The sequence below is a fragment of the Netta rufina genome, assembly GCF_964035555.1.
Source record: "Netta rufina genome assembly, chromosome: 3".
In the NCBI taxonomy this organism is placed as follows: Eukaryota; Metazoa; Chordata; class Aves; order Anseriformes; family Anatidae; genus Netta; species Netta rufina.
Genome location: NC_140125.1, coordinates 111,265,213 through 111,277,687, shown reverse-complemented (window position 1 = coordinate 111,277,687; position 12,475 = coordinate 111,265,213). Strand labels below are relative to the sequence as shown.

At 40.9% G+C, this 12,475-nt stretch overlaps 2 protein-coding genes across 3 annotated transcripts in view; both read left to right on the top strand.

The window, feature by feature from the left end:
• The window catches only part of WDR35 (WD repeat domain 35), a gene marked incomplete at both ends in the record, with an annotated part of 38,891 nt that extends 34,991 nt beyond the window's left edge, over nt 1-3,900 (top strand). The window contains 5 exons of the mRNA XM_084283998.1: nt 91-255; nt 677-817; nt 1,601-1,757; nt 2,469-2,709; nt 3,753-3,900. Coding sequence (XP_084140124.1) covers nt 91-255; nt 677-817; nt 1,601-1,757; nt 2,469-2,709; nt 3,753-3,900 — 852 coding nt within the window. The remainder of the gene's footprint in view (nt 1-90; nt 256-676; nt 818-1,600; nt 1,758-2,468; nt 2,710-3,752) is intronic.
• Nucleotides 3,901-5,141: 1,241 nt separating this feature from the next.
• On the top strand, nt 5,142-7,622 carry TTC32 (tetratricopeptide repeat domain 32). Of its 2 annotated transcripts, none has more exons than XM_084285022.1 (3): nt 5,142-5,368; nt 5,459-5,619; nt 6,556-7,622. In XM_084285022.1, the coding sequence occupies exons 1-3, from the start codon at nt 5,244-5,246 to the stop codon at nt 6,681-6,683; spliced, it is 414 nt and encodes a 137-aa protein (XP_084141148.1). In that variant the 5' UTR covers nt 5,142-5,243; the 3' UTR covers nt 6,684-7,622. The 2 variants fall into 2 exon arrangements, with proteins under 2 accessions (XP_084141148.1, XP_084141147.1); XM_084285021.1 differs by having other exon boundaries at nt 5,456-5,619.
• The last annotated feature ends 4,853 nt before the right edge of the window (nt 7,623-12,475 follow it).

Below are 12,475 nucleotides of genomic sequence, written 5' to 3'. Positions count from 1 at the left end.
ACTGCATGCAAATGTTGCAGATTATTCATGGCAAAGCTTGTTCTGAGAATGTAATTGGAAAATTGAGGTTGATTTCTGTTTTATTTCTAGTGGAATAAAGCTGTGGAGCTGGCTAAAAATCACAATATGAAAGAGATTGGATCCTTGTTAGCCCGATATGCAAGTCATTTACTGGAAAAGAATAAAATCCTTGATGCTATAGAACTCTATCGTAAAGCCAATTATTTCTTTGAAGCTGCTAATCTCATGTTCAAGGTATTGTAGGTTTTATTTTTATATCAAATAATAAGCTAGTCCAAAATTCCAGTTATTTCCATGCTGTCTTTATTTTCTTGGTGTTATCTTGGTGCTAACCATGTGCAGGTGGTAAGCATGTGCCATTATACAGGATACTGCCAAGATTAATCCAGTTCTAAGTTCAAGGAATATCTATATGAAATAGTTATCATGGATGTTCTCTTTAGCCAGTGGTGAGGAGACTTTCAGGATATGAGCCATCTGATTAATCCTTCATAGTTGTGTTTGCAGTCCAAATTATTGTGTTTAAATACAACATCCATCAATTTTGGCATAATTTCCTAGGTTTGTACAACTGTGTAACTGTCTGAGAGAATTAAGTGACTTTTATCCATATCTGTATCTATCTACAGTAAATTGCTTGGTGTTGTTTTTTCAGATAGCGGATGAAGAGGCAAAGAAAAGAACAAAGCCTTTGCGAGTTAAAAAGCTTTATGTATTATCAGCTTTACTTATAGAGCAAGGCCACAAACAAATGCAAAATAAACAAAGGGGAAAAGTTAAAGGAAAAAGCTCAGAGGTAGAGTCTTTTTTTTTTTTTTCCTGACTTCTACAAGCTTACTGTTATGTTCTACCTAGTGAGAATAAATAAAACTGAGGCTTTTCTTTTCAAATAAGGCCTTTCCTTTCAAGATAAAAGCTTTTATTTCTTTACTTAAAGCTAGTCTTCCATGAAGGCATATTGTTTAAAATAATATTTTAAACACTTACATCATTTGTATTAGTAGATGGTTCGCTGCCTATGTTTAATGTGTTCTTGTAATGGAAGAATCTTTCTCTCACTGTAACAACAAAAAATATACTAAGAAATACAGATTTTTTTTTTCCTGTGAGACTCTCACTTTACTAACATTTAGGAGTAAGTATCAGTCCCAAAGTGAGATTTTGTGATTAGATTAAGCTAAATTGGCTATAATTTAGGAGAGATACTGCTCCAGGTATAGAGGAAGCAATTGGATGATTTTTTTTCTGCTTGCACTTACATCTTCATATGCATAAATGAAAGAGGTTAAACAAAGTTTTAAGAGATTTGGTGTTGAAATAGAATATTAATCCAAACTATGAACTAGTCTGCGGATGTGCACAGAATATATTTGTACAAGTTTATGATATTTATCTTTGAAAATCTGCACCGTATGTTCCTTTTAGGCACTGTGTAAAATGCCTATCAACATGCATTTTAGGTCCATGTATTTATATTTTTCCCTAGCTAACACAAACAGTTGGTATGATCACCAAGATCCCCGTTTCCTTCTGTATCTGTTTCATATAAAAAATTACTTGGTATACTGCTTGTTTTCAGGCTGCTTCAGCGTTGGCTGGTTTGCTAGAAGAAGATGTTCTTTCTTCAACTAATCGCTTTGCAGACAATGCTTGGCGAGGAGCTGAGGCTTACCACTTTTTCATACTTGCACAAAGACAGCTTTACAAAGGTTCTGTAGATGCAGCCCTTAAAACAGGTAGGATATTGTTTTTAAGCATGTAAAGAAACTGTTCTAATTTTACAGGCTTGTGCAGCATGTAATTTCATTTATAGCTGACATTTTCCTATTGTTGCTAGATCCTTTGAATTTAAAACAAAGCCATGTAATGAACTGAGAATAGCTGTAGGCAAGATACCTGGAAAGTACATTATTGGTTACAATGGAAATTCAACTTGCCAAATATTACCTGTTAAATTGGGCAGCTTTTTTATCTGTTCTGTTAACTGTTTTTATTTCTGACTTTAAGTTTCTTCTTTAACTCACATCAGACCTCACTGTAGAGCTTCTTAAAGAATCTGTGGGAGTTAGCTAAGCAAATAGTGCCCTCTACTTTCTCCAAGTAAAATGGAGGTCCATTTCAAATACTTCTAGCATGTTTAAAAAAAAAAAAAAAAAAAAGGACAGGGAGGGACAGGGAGAGAAGTGTCGCAGCATCAATAAAACTCCTTCAGTTGTCATTCAAGTCCCCTTGGTTTTCATTTTTTTTTTTTAATTGATTTTGGAAATGTGTTGAGCCATGCACGCTTCATAACCATGTCAATGAAGAGACTTTGGTTTGTATTGTCCAATGGAATTACTGGCAAGACTAATGCTATATACTCATAGCAACTATTTATTGTAGAAGCTTGCATTTCTCAGAAAGCATGTAATGATATCCTTGTTTTTTTTTTCTTTTCTATTTCTTAGCTCTTCATTTGCGAGATTATGAAGACATTATCCCTGCAGTTGAGATCTATTCTCTTTTGGCTCTCTGTGCATGTGCAAATAGAGCTTTTGATACGTGTTCAAAAGCCTTTGTTAAACTAGAATCCTTGGAAACTCTTAGCTCAGACCAGAGGCAACAATATGAAGATCTTGCTCTAGAGATATTCACAAGACATTGTCCTAAGAATAACAAAAAATCTGATCTGGATGATGTTCTTGAGAGGTGGGTTATATTTATATGATACCATAACAAATCACCTTTTTGTTGTTGTTGTTTTGTTTGCTTTGCTGCTGTGATCTATATTTTGTGTTTGAGCAGTTTTTGTGTGACCAAGTTAGATGCTTTGCTGCTTGAACCAAATACTGAGCAAGAATGAGGCCAGTGTTAGCCCTTTCACAGAAAGGATTACACAAGATTACCTAATCTGGGAGAATAGAGATTGTCTGTATTCAAGGACCTAGTCAGGTTATAACTTAATTTAAAGTACATGTGAAGCACAAGAGTTTTAGGACCTTCACTTTAGCGGCATGTGATACCTTAGCAATCATGTTACTGTGTTTGCATTACTATTGTGGTGTGATGCAAATAGGAATGAGTGAATGTTTAACTAATCCCTACAGTGTCTTGTGAATTACTTAAATCTATACAGTGTGAGAAGATGAATATATCAAGTGAAAGAATCAAAGTGAGGGTCAGGTGTAACGGGTAGTTCTTTGGTGTGGTTGTACCCAAAATGGTGTCTTTGACATCTTTTTCTGCTAAAAGCATTAAACATATGAGTATGGAAACTGTGAATCAGATTTATTTTTAATGAACAGGAATTTAACTTGTTTGATTTTTACTTCACAAAAACTCATTAATAACTTCTGTTGACCCTTCAGAAGAATAAATGCAGTAGAAGTGCAGGTGCCAATTGAGCCTTACTTTTGTATATCCTTCACTGTTTTTCACTTGATCTTTGGATCTGCTTGTCCTAATTTGTTGACTATATGGTTCTCTGGATGTGTATTCTGTTGTGTGAAGATTTACATACTTGTCTCTTTTAACTGTGCAATAATTATAATGTAATAACTTATAAGGAATTAGCACACATCTGATTAGAGAAACAATATTTTACAGACAAACATCACCAGTTTTGTAAGTAGTTGTAAGCACACAATTAGGATATAGTTAAATGTATTATGTGGTTTGCAGATGTCTACAAAATAAGTTTTTGTTGCTACTTAAAAACTGTGTTTTTATACTTCTATTTACTCTCTAAACAGTGGAGATGAGAAACTTCCTATATGTGTTGCAACAGGAGACCCTATCTTGGAGTATCGATTCTGGATGTGCAGTGTGTGTAAGCACTGTATGAAAGCCAAAGAAAGAAACAATTATGACTTCTGCCCTCTGTGCCACAGTTCAGCATAGCAGAGGAGAGAGGTCTCTGTATCCTCGTATCTCTTACATCTCCAAACATACTGTCTAAAATGTTATTCACATATGTTTTTTTATACTGTGTTGTCACAGATAATGCTACTATTACAGAACTGTTTCCAAAAAAAAGAACTTTAATGGTTCCATTTATGTGAAAAAAATTTTAACTTTTTTTTTTTTTTTTTTTACAAAGGTTTAAGCCAGCAGCATTCTTCTTGAATTGTAAATTGAGCCTAATTTCTAAACCATGCAAACTGAATGTAGGCTTGTTTTAACACATCTTACTTTGAGTGAACTCCACTTTTTTCATTTTTATAATTACATAAAAATAATTGGCTTTTCCTAAAACTCACAAATCACAGCTGTTTTATTAGAGCGACACTACTAGTTTAGTTACACGCCTGTGCTATGTTCTTTTGCCAAGTGAAATTAAATCCAGAGCTGTAATAAAGGACTTGCTTACTTTTAGAAATCAGTGCTTTCAGTTTGCATTTGGGTTCACGAGCTTTCTCTGGTGCTGTGTTTAATCAGTGCAGGAAACCGATGTGAACCTTGAAACTGGAATCTGGTAATGAGCTGCGTTGTACCTGCAGGTACCTTGAAGGGAGCAGCTGCCATCTGTTAAACCTTCATCTCCAAGGAGGGTGACAGTTCAGCTCTTGAAATCTGTTCAAGGAACATAGCTTTACATAGACCTGAGCTGTTCTCTTTTATTGCTAGCTTTGAGCCACGGCTTTGGTAGTGTTGTATGGAAATGTTGCAGGCCCTTTCTCCACTTGACGAGCTTTCTCCACGAGTCAGCACTTTGCAGGGTGCAAGCATTAAAATTCACCTCTGCTCACTGTGTTTTTGATAAAAGGGGACGAGGGCTCACTAAAAAACACCTGGGGAAAAAATGTCTTTCAGTTAACACTATCCTATGTAAGAATAAATCCCATTTTGTATTTAGAATATGCTTTATTAAATATTTTTTTATACATCTTGCTATGTGAGGTTCTTTTTTTTTGCTCGGCCTGAGGTAAAACGTCTTCTGTTACCATCACGCTACGTCAGGGTAAACCCCATTTTGTATTTAAAATACGCTTTATTAAACATTTTCATATTCTGATCTGTGGGGTTGTATCTCTCGCTGTCCCTGAGGGCTGCCCTCAGGGCAGCTGACGCGGGCGCGGCGCCTTCCGCCGGCTGCCGGCCGGGCTCCTCCTCCCCTCAGCGCCGCCATCCCCGGCCCTCCCCTCCATTCCCTTCCCTCCCTCCGTTCCCCCTCAGCCCCGCTCGGCTCCCGGCCGGCCCCGGCAGCCTCTGAGGCGGCCTCGGGCCCCGGTGGCCCCTCAGCCATGCAGCGGGAGGCGGCGGCGCTGCTGGCGGCGGCGCACGCGGAGCTGGCGGCGCAGCAGCTGGCGGCGGCCGAGGAGCTGTACGGCCGCTACATCGCCTGCTGCGCCCGGGCTGCCCCCCAGGGGTAACGGGGGTGGGTTTCATGAGGGGGACACACACGGCGCACGCCGCGCTTCACGGCTTCTTCGCCTCTTCTCTCTCTCCCCTTCAGCAGCGCCAGCCGAGACCTCGCCACCGCCTTCAACAACCGCGGGCACATCAAGTACCTGCGGGTGGAGTTCGCCGCCGCCATGGAGGACTACGCGGCCGCCATCGAGAGCCAGCCCGGCTTCGAGGTGCCCTACTACAACAGGGGCCTGGTGCTCTACCGCATGGGTACGGCAGCACCCGGCCGGGCTGACCCGGGGCAGGGCGACACGGCCCCGAGGGCACGGCTCGGCCCTGCGGGAGGGGACAGGGTGCTGGCACCGCTGCCTTGTGGCTGGCCAGGTGCTCCCAACGCTGTGCAAAGTGCAGCCCTCGGTTCTACAGGCAGCGCCTGGCACCGTCTGGGGATGGGTGTCGCACCAGGAGGGGGGCAGAGGCACCTGCTTTATCCCCAGGCAGCGCAGGGTGTGTTAGCTGAAAGTCCCCTCTGTATGCTCACACATAGTGTCTGCATCATTTAAAGTTACACTATTCAGGGAACCATCAGGTAAAAATGCAGTTTTTTTTTTTTTAAATTTGCATTAGTGGTCATTAGCCAGTCAGTTCCAAACATTTCTGTTAAACCTAAAACATACCTTGAGTTGGTACAATCATAGTGAGTGCACCCATCAATTTGCAGCAGGCTGTCGGTCAGCTATCATTGGGGGAATTGATGCCCATCAATTTTAAATATGCTGTATGAAAATTTACACCCCGTCATTTTTGTTGGAGCCTGGCTATTGCATTATCAGGATCTAGAAAGTTCAGGACCTAAGGGAGGATGGAGCCTGGCCTCAGCTGGGAAGCAGTGCGCCTGTGTTCCAGCATTAACACAGCCTGGCTATTAGTTAGCTGCCTGAGCGTGGGCCTTGTGGCTCATTCTCTTGGAATAAACTGCCTAAATTAATCCTTAAGCACATTTTAGATTGAGAAATAGGCACTTGGGCTTTTGTTTTGAAGACCTTTGGCTCCTCATTGGATCTCTGGACCATCCAAATGTAGTGCATCCATTAGGTACAGTTAGTTGATACATTGTGTTAGTGAAAGCACTAAGAGCCCTTCTGTTTTATTTCATGAGTGAGTAGTTAACAGAAAGGTAATTCTTTTTTCTTTTCTTTGGGACAGGATGCTTTGATGAGGCCATAAAAGATTTCAGGAAAGTTTTAGAGTTAAACCCTCAGTTTGAAGATGCTGCACTAAGTCTAAAACAGGCTATTCTTGACAAAGAAGAAAAACAAAAGCGGGGTTATTGAAAATGCAGCTAATGGTGTGAAAATGTTTTACTGCACACTGATGTGATTTTTTGTCATTGATGGATGAAACAAGAACACTTACATCTGTTATACCCTACTGAAGAAAACTCATTCTTGGGTAAATAAGTTAAAAATGTATTATTATTGCAAAATATATATATTTTTTTATGTTGTCATTGTTGAAGAAAGGCCTGATTTTAGATCCATGTGAGATACTTGTCATTTTGTACAGAAGCAGTTCATAAAAAGCTGTCGGAAGGTCAGTAACAGCTAATGAAATCTGTAGTTCTCTCATTAAAGCTGTGTTTCAGTACTCTTTCACAGATTAATTTAAATGTCCTTCACGGAGAAAAATCAAACTAAAACATTTAAGTACTTAAGACTGGCATTTGTGAAAGACACTGTGATTTAATAATGATGATCTTAGTGTTTGTCTGGATTTAAATGTAAGTTTGATTTAAGCTACAAATGTGCAATTGTTAATTACAAGGTGTTATCCTTGAAATGTGATAGTAAATTATTTTCTTTTCACTTCAGAGTGTTCCTGCATACAGAAAAAAAAAACTTAAAAAAGAAGACCTTTTTAGGTGACAGCAGCTGTCCTTATATGAGGAATGTGATACAAGAATTCCGTCCTTTTTAAATTCATTCTAGAGGTAGTTTAAGGAGTACCTAAACAGGTGTGAACAGGATGTACCTGTTTTTTGTAATCCCATTGTAAAGGTATTGAACAGTCAGAAATTAATAACTGAATGAATAAAACAATTATGTACTTTTAATCTCAATATCTTTAAAGACCTTATTGGTAAAGAATGTAGTTGGGCTATTCACAACAGGAATTACGGCTTTCTCCTTTTTATTAAAAAAGGTCAATGGCACAAAGTACACAATGTGAAAGTTGTCTGATTCAACTGGCTATGAATACCCAGGTAGATTCATTTGTTACGTGGATGGTTGCTGAAATCAAAAAAGGTTTTATGAGGAACATAGAAATAAAAGTTTTAATAAAAGAAATAGTCCTGGATTGCCTCAATTAGCATTAGGCTATATATATATATTTTTAACAAATGATGCTGATGATGATTCTGCTGCTTATGGTGGCTTTTTCCACGTATGATCCAGGAGCTCACATAGTTGATGGTGTAAACATTTGGAAAGTAGGTTCTGAGACATTTATGACCAGGTTCTACAAAGATGAATTCTGGATTTCTCCGGATATACAAAATACGTGCTCATCTTTCATTGTTATATCTTGATGCTCTGTCTCCAAAATAACATTGAAGGATTTGCATTTTTCATGCCACCTCAGTCTCAAAACCAACGTGATATCAGCTCTTGTTTGATGGTGAGAAAGGTGAGCTTGAGGTTTAAGACTAAACCTGTTCTTGATATACCAGGCCATGAAAATTATTAAAACACAATATAGACAGTTGAATATGATCTGAACTGTTTATCTGAGAGAGGTCATGTGTGGTCCTGCACAGAACAGTTTGAGGATACAGATAAAAATCAGAAGATTAATAGTAAATACATATTTTGGAAAACAAATCAAGGACAGTAGTAATAATATCCCCTTATGTTTCCCACCTCCTGTTGCTTTGTGAATGTTGTTCAGTTACTTCTAATTTATCCACTGTTGGCACAGAAATACTTCACTGAACTGGAAGCAATTGTGTAGCAGATTCTCCACGTTTTTTCTCATTTTCTGGTTAAAGGATGAATTGTTGTGGTACATTTTGGCATAACTTGGAATCCTTTCAAGGTAGTTTCAGCCACAAAGATTCTCACACATTTTCCCCTTCACAGGCATGCACTTGGCTCTCTGTCTTTCCTTCACATTTAAGGTTAATCAGGGTGTTCATTCCAACATTATTAAATAGTCCTGTGTGGTGGTCTGTTGCTCAGGACTGTTGAAATGGTATCTTAAAACATTAATACCAGAAAACTTGATGTGATTTTCCTTGACCTGTGAAGTTTCTTGTTCATAATCTTTTAAGAATTAAAAGTCTAATTGAGAGCAGTATTTTTTTTTTTTTATATAATGTTCCATATGAAATTCAGAGAAAGCTTGTAAAAGAAGCATAGGCTGTGTGCTTTGGATGCTTCACAATACAGAGGTACTGTAGCTTTACACCTTCACCAGGCTTTAGGGGCTGTCTCTGCTTGAAAATTGCAAACCTCTGCAGTGTCTGAGTCACTCCTGGCTGCCCACTCCATCACCCTTGTGAAGTGATCGCAAGTCATGGCCAAGGTGCAGTACTGGTAAGTCCAACGGGATGCTGCTGCTTATTTATGTTGACTGGCTCTTCACTCTGGCCAGAGATGTTTCAGACATGAATAATTCACAGCCACTTGCACAAGGTTTCCTACCTATAAACCCACTCTCACTTCTCACCCAGTGATTTGCTATCTCTAAGCTTAAAAAAATGACTTGGTTTCCTTGATGTGTTACAGGCTGTTTTTTTCCTTTAGCACCTGGAACAGCCTCTAAGATCTTACTTGCTTGGAGAACGTGGGAAAGAATAGCATCATCATCCTGTGCTTTTTCCTAGTACCCTATTTTTCCTTCTCGTGGTACACTGGAGGAGACACAAATCTCGCCTATTTTGTAGTGGTGCAAGGCCTTTCCCTTGCATTTGCAGACAAGTAGGAAAAGATGACCACAGCCCAGGCTAACGGGCCAAAAGCAGGGCACAGAACAATCTGGGAAGTGTTTTGGATACAGTTAGCATGTGAGGTGCAGCATGGAGAAAAGGAGAGTCGTTCTGAAAGGGAAGTGGTGGCCCATTGAGGGGAAAAGGGCTAGGTTGTCAAGGGGCAAGAAATACATTTCATTTTTCACAGGCTTCTGTGTGGACAGCAGAGGTAAGTCAGCATTAAAAAGCTGAGAATCTTTGGCTGTTACAGTGAGGACTGCACCATGCACTGTCCCATTTAGTAGGTTAAAAATTAGCAGTGAAAGGTGTATTATATGGGGGAATGAATGCCTTCGTGTCAGTCCAGCTCAGCTGCACAGCTCTGCTGGCCCCTTTCAGAAAGGCCGAGGTTCAGGAGGAGGCAAAAACAGCATCCAAAACGTAAAACTACTAATAGAAAAATAACATTTTGTGAGTGTGTGTCTGTGTTAGTAGATTATTGTAGGTCTGAGGCAGAAGATGGGTCTGCAGAAAAGGTTCAACCTCAGCCTGTGGCTTCCGTGCGTGATGGAAGGGCTGGTTGCTTTTGATGAAAAAGTTTGCTGTGGGATCGGGTCGAGGTGGAGGCCCACCTAGGAGCACATTGTAGTCATTTTGGCTGAAATCCAATCCGTTTCTGAAGATTTTCATGGAGGAACCGTTTTGTCCATGAGCAGGGATTGGATGCAGTCCATGGCATCACTCCCTACGGCCCATGGTCAACAGCTTTTTCATCATTCCTGTCTTTGTGTTGTACGTGAAAAGCACCTGAAGGATATCTTCATATCCCAGTGAGGAAAAGCTGTTCCATCTTTGCCATGGACACCACAACAGTAGATTTCAAGTAAGGTTCCCCTTTTTTTCTATGAAAAAAGCTGATCAGTGCTTTCCAGGCTTGTACTGTTGCTCCCGTGTGTGTGTTACTGCACATTTAACATGTTTCGCACCTCCCTAATGCCTTTTCTCTGCACTGGTTGAATAATGAAAGCTTGCTCAACCAGAATAGTGTGAACAAAATAATTTTTGAGGGCTTAGCCTAAAAAAGAGTTTAAGTCCATAGGCCTGAAAACCAAAACCTGGAAGTTAGCTGTTGAAGTTCCATCTTCAGTGCCTGAGGAGGGGGAGTGAGCTCAGGATAACCTAGATGTAAAACAAGGCGCCATGCAACTGTGTGACCAAGTCCTAGTGTGGGCAAGATGCACTCTGACCATGAAAGAGTTTGTATGTCAAGAAGAGCAACCAAGCTAGGAGGAGGCAACCAAGCACATGGACTTTCTCTGGCTGATCTGTGAGCATGTGGGAGCCTGAAATGCTTGTGGAAATGGCAGTGCAGGTGTGTCTCACCTCCTCCCTTCACCTCCCAACCTGCCAGGAGGGAATTGTCTCCCCATCTGTCAGGTGGTGGGTGGGTAGGGAACCCTGCTGGACACCTTCCTGGCTTCTCAGGGCGACAGGGAAAGATTTGGGATATTCTACTTGCTGCAGAGGTGTTTTCGGGAAATCTCTGCAAGATGCAAAGTGAGTGAACTTCAGCAATGCAATAGGGACTGGATATGCACCTGTGTCGAATAAGAGAGCCTCCCGTGAGGACTGGGAAAAGGAGAGCCTGGATTTAGTCATCAGTATTTAACCTTCATCCTAGTTTACAGATTGCAAAACGCTTTTTAGGTTAACAGAAAGCAGTGAGTGTGTTAGCATCAGTACTGGGGAAAGCATTTCCTTGGAAAACAAGCGGGAGCGGTGCGGCTGCTGGGCTGTGCAGTGCTGGCTGCGGACAGCAGAGCGCACTGCTCATACAGCAGAGGGGAGGGGAGGGGAGGGCATCGCCCCGCTGCTCTGTCGGGTCCTGGGAGCTCAGCACCGACCGCATCCTTTCTACAACACTTAGTCCTTCATACATACAGCTTGAAGACTACATTTATTCAGCAATCGCAGGCAGGACTGCAGATTTTGGGAAGCTAATCAGTCTGTGCAATCTAAACTCAGGCTGCATGAGCTGTGCAAACCCACCAGACACAGCACACATTAGCCCGAATTAGCATGGGTGCAATTGCCCCATCTTTGCTGCTGTTGGATGCTGATTGACGCTGCAGTCACACCTTCAGCTGGCATAGGAAAATCCCAAGGGTGATTTACAGGTGGTCATGTATCTGGTTTGTCCTTCCCCTCTGGAAAGTAACCCTTCTAATTTTTAGTCTCTTAAACAAGATGTTTTCTGTGAACACACACAAAAATACACACCAGGTGAAATGTGTGAGAGCATCTGGCTTCTCCCATTTTGTAGAGTTAGGCTTTTTCCACACATGGGCAGGTGAGAAGAAAGCAGAGAGCTAACACTTCTCCAAGAAGCTCAGGTCAATGCAACGTTTTAACAAAAATTCTGCACTAATGGAAAAAAAATGTACCAGTATGACATTGTGTTGCATGTGGAAGAGGCCCTAAGTAGCAGATTGCTTGACATTTTGGAGCCAATGTTAGAACACCAGATGGTTGCTGTTGCAGGCTAGCAAGGAGATGTTCTGCGCTTACATTGCTTTGTATGTATTTTTATTTGACTTTTCAGATTTGCACTTGACATTCATATGGGGGGATTGGCAGTCACTTTATGAAGTATTACAAGAAGCAGCCATAATCAGGATTGGAATAATTTTAGTGATCTGCAAGTCCATATTTCAACAGCTGGAAGAAACAAGAAGTGTTATTTTGAAGCTTTGGGTTATTTTCTGGCAAGTTTTCTTGTGTAGCCACTTCAGAAAGGCAACAGGTTACAACATCGGCTAATCCTGTTGGCAGACCCTCGCACTTTCCAGTGTTGTAGAGCTGTCTTGAGTCCCACAGTCTGGACTTTTCACTTCAAGCAAGATAATCCTAGTGATCACTGTAAAAGGTAATTCCCATGTCTAGCTGCACATTTATAAAGCAGCCAGCACAGCAGAGCCTTCAGGTGCTGTTGGGGACACAGACGGTGAAGAGAGGAGTGAGGCTGGAGTACACAGCTGAATAGCTCTGGTCCTCCAAAGACTGATGAAGCTATAGGGTAAACCCTAACAGGCTGTGGGATTTGGACCCTTGGAAAGAATTTGGGATATGACAGCAATTTGTGCTTGTTTCTAAAGT